Below are 5,891 nucleotides of genomic sequence, written 5' to 3'. Positions count from 1 at the left end.
CCCACGCAGAGGGAGCAGGCAGTGGCTGGGGCCCCCACCGGCCCGCGCCGCCGCGGCTCCTTCTCCAGGAGAGGCGAGGGAGCTGCTGGCACAAAACGTCATTTTTTCCAAGAGATTCACCCCGCCTTCCCTCCCCCTTGGAGAGGCCGGAGAGCTGCTCCGGCTGGCACAGCCACATGGGCTGCTCCATGCATGCTGCCTGCTAGCAGTGGGCTTCGGACCCCTTCCTTGCACGGGGAAAACCTCAGCGTTTAAGCCCGTCCGCTCCAAGGCCCAGCACATCTACGGAGCAAGAGAAGAGGTCTGACACAGACATTCTTTAAGGATGATCTAATTTAAAAAACATTTTTATAAAAACACATCATTATGAAAATGCACGTAGTTTAAGAAGAGGCCCACAGCTCTCCAGCGCCCGAGCAGCTGCACATGGGAGATGGGACCGCGAAGGGCCCCTTTCCCACCTTCCTAAGGAGTTCAGAGTGGTGCGTCCAACTCTGCGTCCCCATTGACCTTCCCTTACCACAGAAGACGTTGCCCCTCGCCCCTGCCCACCCCCTGCACCCCTCGAAGGAAGGGCTGAAGCTGCAGGAGAGCCCGGCAGCTGGCGAGCGTCCCTGCAGCCCGGCACCCGCGGGGCGAGAGGCAGCCACTGCAGCCCTGCGGCATTGGGTGCCGCGGCAGCCAGCCCGCCCCGCGCACCCCGTGCTCCAGCGGCTGCTGGCGGCCGGCAGCGCTTTTAAAGGCAATTGGAGAGTGGAGAAGAGCTCTGGATTGCTTTAATCCTTTCCAAAAAAGTCTCGCTAGCCCAGCAGCTGCCCTCCTCCCCTTGCGCTGGGAAGGATTTGTGCTCACGAGGCTGCACAGCTTGACAAGGACACACGCTCGGCTCCGCCAGCCTCAGCCTCCCCGAGGGGTCTGCTCGCGGCTCGGCGCACGTTGCCAGCCCAGGAAACCCCCCGCGTGCCTCGCGCCCCCTGCCCGGCCCCACGGCGGGGCGCAGGCGGGGAACGGGCTCCTCCGGATCTGGGGACCGGGCGCTCCCTGCCAGCGCCGCGCCAGCACGGGGAGCGTGCCCCGGGATGCCGGGAGAGGGGCCAGGTGCCCACGGACGCCAGTGGAGCGAGGGGTGCAGCAGCCGCGGAGGTGGCACGAAGCCGCGCTGCCGCGGGACGGTGCCGGGAGCCGCAGCCCGGCCGCACGTCCCCACGGGCGTCCGTCCCCCCGCGGGCGTCCGTCCGCGTGCGGCTCACGGGGCGCTCCGGTAGCTGTAGTGATTGCGGTCGGGGTCGCTCATGGTCAGGGGCAGGCTGGGCTTGCGCTCCGCATCCTTCTCCTCGCACTGCAGCGCGGGGCGGCGCTTGAAGAAGTCGGAGACGTAGCGGACCTGGAAAAGAGAGTTGGGGAGCCTTCAGGCCGCGGCCAGCCAGCACCCTCCCGGCCGGCCCCGCGGGCGAAGCCACCGTGCGGTGGGGTGAGCCGGCCCCGCGCAGACCCGAGCGCCGGCGCGCGCCCGGGAACGCTCACAGTGAGGACGGCGATGAGGGCCCCTTGGAGCAGCCCTGCCAGCACGTCGCTCCAGTGGTGCTTGTAGTCGGAGACGCGGGTGTAGCCCACGTAGATGGCGAAGGCGATGAGGAAGAACTGGATGGTGGGGCGCAGCAGGCGGGCCCACTTCCACACCAGGCGGGCTTGCACGTAGAGCTGGGCAGGGAGGGCAGAGCCGTCAGCGGCGCCGCGAGGGGCCAGGCTGCCCTGCCCGGATGGGACGGGACGGGATTCCCAGCGCTGCCCCGCGCCACCTCCGGCGGCACTTACCGCCAGGAACACCATGCAGTACATGCCGAAGGAGGAGTGCCCGGAGTAGAAGGACAGTCTGGAGGGAAAGGAGGTGTCAGGCCAGGAGGGACCCGGCAGCGCCCCGCTGGCCCCCCCCGCTCCCACGGCCCCCCGTTCCCGGCTCCATGGGCAGAGCCCCCGGCCCGGGCGCCTGGCTGCCCCGACCTCCCGCCGCGGCACACCAGGGAGCCGCTGGGCTCCGCAGCTCGCCTGGACTCGGTGACGTTCCTGTTCTCCCCCTGGCAGATGTTCTCCAGCTGCACGTAGACGGAGCAGTTCACCTTGGACCAGTCGGGATTGCAGACAGCCAGGAAGTTCGGCCGGAGGCGGCCGATCATGTACTTGGCCAGGTCGGTCAGGGACTGGCTGATGGCCCCCCCGAAGAGGAAAGTCCCCACCACCTTGTAGAGGGCGGCCAGGTAGTTGTTGAACTCCGACTTGGAGTAGAGACGCTCCGTGTAGACCAGATAAGCCTCCCCTGCCGAGATCTGTGGGGCCAAAGGGCGAGGGGTGAGGGTCTCGGGCCTGGCGCGTGGCTCCCAGACCCCCGGGATGCTCCAGCACTCGGGTCAGCGGCACGGGAGCTCCCCGCGCCCAGAGCAGCCCCAGGGCAGGGTGTCCCACTGGCTGGGAGGGAGCCCTGGACGGGGCAGAGCTCGTCCGCGGGGCCCCGCCGGGGCTGGGGAGCCGGGCTGAGCCCGGGAACGCTGCCAGCTGGGACGCCAGCCCCGGCTGCGGGGGGACACGGGGGGCACACGGGGCTTCCTTACAATGACAACGGTGCAGGTGATGGTGACGCCGGCCATGAGGCCGTGGGTGATGGTGTCTGCCTTGTAGGGGTAGCGGATGGAGTCGTCGTTGCAGTAGAAGCCCCGCTTGTACGGGGAGTTGACCAGCGTGAGGATGACGAAGGGCAGAGAGGCTGCAAGGCAGAGGGGGGGGCAGCGCTGGGGCACGCGGCACTGCGCGGCGCCCGTCCCGTCCCCCCGGAGCGGGATGCCCCGGGCGACGCTGTCCTGCGCCGCCCGCGCCCGGGGCAGGAGCACTGCCGCTCCAGCACACCACCGATTAGCAGGGCGCTATCGGGCGCCAGCAGCTGCCTGCGGCGGCCAGATACCATGCGAGATGGCCACAGAGGGCCCCTGCGGCCCCAGAGGGTGCCGACACCGGCTGGCCAGCACAGGCCAGGACGTTCCTCTGCCCGGGAGGTGCTGAGCCCAGCCGGGGCGTCGAGAAGCCCTTGCCCGGCGGGAAGGGGCGAAGGGCTTTTCCTGCCCATGCAGCTTGCGCACCATGGCCTCGGCTGCACGGAGCCACACTGCCACCCGGCCCCAGCCACGGCGATGCTCCCTCCGCTCCGTGCTGCCGGAGCGGGGCACGGCTCCAGGAGAAGCCGAGGGCTGGAGCAGCTGCCGCAGCAAGCGGGGCAGGCGGGGGAACGGCCCCTCCAGCCTGGCGCGGCGGCACAGGGCCGGCGGGACACTGGCGTGGGCAGAGCCACTCTCAGGAGTGTCCCGCAGTCCACCTTAAGCAGGGACTCCTTCCCGGTTCCGCCGCTGGGAAGTGATTTCCGCCTGCCCTTGGTTAACCATCTCCTGGGCCAACCTGCGCCTCCGTCCCCAGCGGGCCCCCTCCTGCCCCCAGCCCCGGCCCCAGCGCAGCACCGATCGGGTCCTTCACGCCCCGGAGCTGCTGCTCCTGCTCTCACCAAAGCACAGGGGAAAAATTATCGCAGAGCCTCACCCCGCTGTTTCCACGCCTCCGAATCCACCCGCTCCGTGCTCCCCCCAGCAGACGCAAAAGCGGCCAAAAACAGAGCTACGAGAAAGCTCGGAGGAACAGGCCTCAACTCCTCCCGGCTCCCCGGCACGAGAGGAGCCAGGTGACCCGCGCAGGGCAGGGGCTCGTTTTTAGAAAGTGCTCTATACTTCAAACATTATTTGCTGCTCAAATTAGACACCCATTCTCATTCTGGATAATTTCATCTTCCAAAAAAGCTCCCCTAAAAATAAAAGACACCCACGCAGAAGAGAGAATAGAGACCCAAACAAAAACAGGAACCTGCCTTTCTCCACCGGTGCTTAGAGAGCCCAAGAAAGCAATTCCCCGGCTCAGGAGGCTCAGGCTGAAATTACGACCTGGGCCTTTATTTTTAGGCCATCCTAATTAGGCGCTTGTGAGCGTCTATTTTGGAAACGGGCGTCTTCCTGCCCTGGGTGGTGGTGGGGGAACGGCTGCCTGGAGAACGCAGCAGGGTGAGGGAGGCAGGGAGGGAGCTGGCGGCACCCCGGTGCCGCGCACGGGCTGTCGCCGGGACAAGGGGAGCCCGGCCCCAGCCGGAGCCCCAGCCGGAGCCCCAGCCGGAGCCCCAGCCCGGCTGCGGCGGCTGGAGCACGGGGGCTGCCGCCACTGGGATGCGCCAGGGATGCTCCCGTCATGCCCAGCGGGACCGGCCCCGGCTGTGCCCCACAGCCCCGCTCCGGCCTCCCAGGGAGGGAGAGGCAGGCCGGAGAAACGGGCAGCCTCAGGCAGGAAAGGTCCCCTCCGACTTGAAAACAAGCGGGCAGGCTGCACAGCTTTGGCTTCGTGGGGCCGAACGGTCCCCGGCTCTGCCCCCGGCCGTGCCGCGGCACCCCGCGCCGGGGCTGGGCTGCAACTGGCGGCACTGGGCACGTCCCCACCGCTCGCCTGGCCCCGCCGCAACACCGGGGCTCCCGGAGCCGTGGCCCCAGGCGACCGGGCTGGAGCAGCCCCTGCTCCGGCTCCAGATCTGGGCACCCCCCTCGCACCCGGCTCCACCAGCCCCCCCAGCTCCAGCCCCGTTTGCCCCCCCAGCACATGGCCCTGGCGAGCACCACCATGGGCACCCGGTTCGCCAGGACCCTGGTGCCCCACGCAGCCACCACAGCCCCGGTGTGAGCCATGGCCTCCCGTGCCTCAGTTTCCCCCGGCCGGCTGTGAGGACACCGCTCTGGGCTCTGGCAGCCGCCGGGTGCTGCAGGGACCCTGAGGCTCCTGCCATGGCCCCGCCGGCCAGCCCCAGGCCACCAGCCTGCTGCGCCTTAACGTGCCGTTCCCGGGAGGGCAAAGCAGCACAGGCGAGGCCGATAGCTTCCGTGTTGAGCCACGAAGCCCTGCGCTGCTCTGCCGCGCTGACTCCCCGGGGACAAAGGCTAGTGCCAACAGCGGCCCAGGTGCCTGGGGCAGGTGCTCGGGGTGCGCTCCCAGCCCCCGGGGCTGCGGGACCACCCCAAACACCATCACTGCCCTCCCAAGCCTGTCACACTGGGCGGCCTCCCCCAGCCTGGGGGTCGCTGCCCCATGGGGCACCCAGCGAGCACAGGGATGGGGACGTGGCCCAGGGCACAGCACTGGCATCAAGGCAGGAGCTGTGAGCGGGGCACGGCTGGGACAGGGGCGCTGGGGTGACGCATAGCTGGGACAGGGGGCACAGGGGTCACGCACAGCTGGAGCAGCAGTGGGGGGGGTGCACAGCTGGAGCAGGGGACACGGGGATCATGCACCGCTAGAATGGGGACAGGGCGCACAGCTGAAGCAAGGGCTGGGGGGTGCACAGCTGGGACGGGGCACGGGGGTCACACACAGCTGGAGCAGCAGTGGGGGGGTGCAGAGCTGGGACGGGAGGCACAGGGGCCGTGCACGGCTGGGACGGGGCCGGTACCGAGCCCCAGCTCAGGGCGAGGAGGGTCCGGGGTGGGGGAGCCACCAGCTGGCACCGAGCCGGGCCAGGCCGGGCCAGACCGGGCCCTTACCGACCACCACGCAGAGGACATCGAGCACCACGAAGACCTTCCTGCGCTCCATGCCGGAGCCGAGCCGGAGCCGAGCCGGAGCTGGGGGTGCTGGAACCGAGCCGGCGGCTGAGGCGGAGTCGGGGGCGCCGGAGCGGCGCCGGAGCGGAGCCGGTGGCCGAGGCGGTGCCGGTGGCCGAGGCGGTGCCGGTGCCGGTTCGATGGCGGCCCCGCGGCCCGGCCCCGCGGCTCACATGGCCCGGAGCGGAGCGGAGCGGCGCGGGCCAGGCCGGGAGGTAAAGT

At 69.5% G+C, this 5,891-nt stretch overlaps 1 protein-coding gene across 1 annotated transcript; it reads right to left on the bottom strand.

Moving 5' to 3' along the window:
* Window positions 1-315: 315 nt before the first annotated feature.
* PLPP2 (phospholipid phosphatase 2) lies at window positions 316-5,816 on the bottom strand. The gene is made up of 6 exons (XM_026082298.1): window positions 5,610-5,816; window positions 2,607-2,758; window positions 2,047-2,324; window positions 1,816-1,873; window positions 1,525-1,701; window positions 316-1,384 (listed from the first exon to the last, which is right to left on the bottom strand). The coding sequence occupies exons 1-6, from the start codon at window positions 5,659-5,661 to the stop codon at window positions 1,247-1,249; spliced, it is 855 nt and encodes a 284-aa protein (XP_025938083.1). The 5' UTR covers window positions 5,662-5,816; the 3' UTR covers window positions 316-1,246.
* Window positions 5,817-5,891: the final 75 nt, after the last annotated feature.

Source organism: Apteryx rowi, unplaced genomic scaffold, assembly GCF_003343035.1.
Source record: "Apteryx rowi isolate R43461 unplaced genomic scaffold, aptRow1 scaffold_570, whole genome shotgun sequence".
In the NCBI taxonomy this organism is placed as follows: Eukaryota; Metazoa; Chordata; class Aves; order Apterygiformes; family Apterygidae; genus Apteryx; species Apteryx rowi.
Note: the sequence above shows the minus strand (reverse complement) of the source record. Positions and strands in the feature narration are given on the sequence as shown.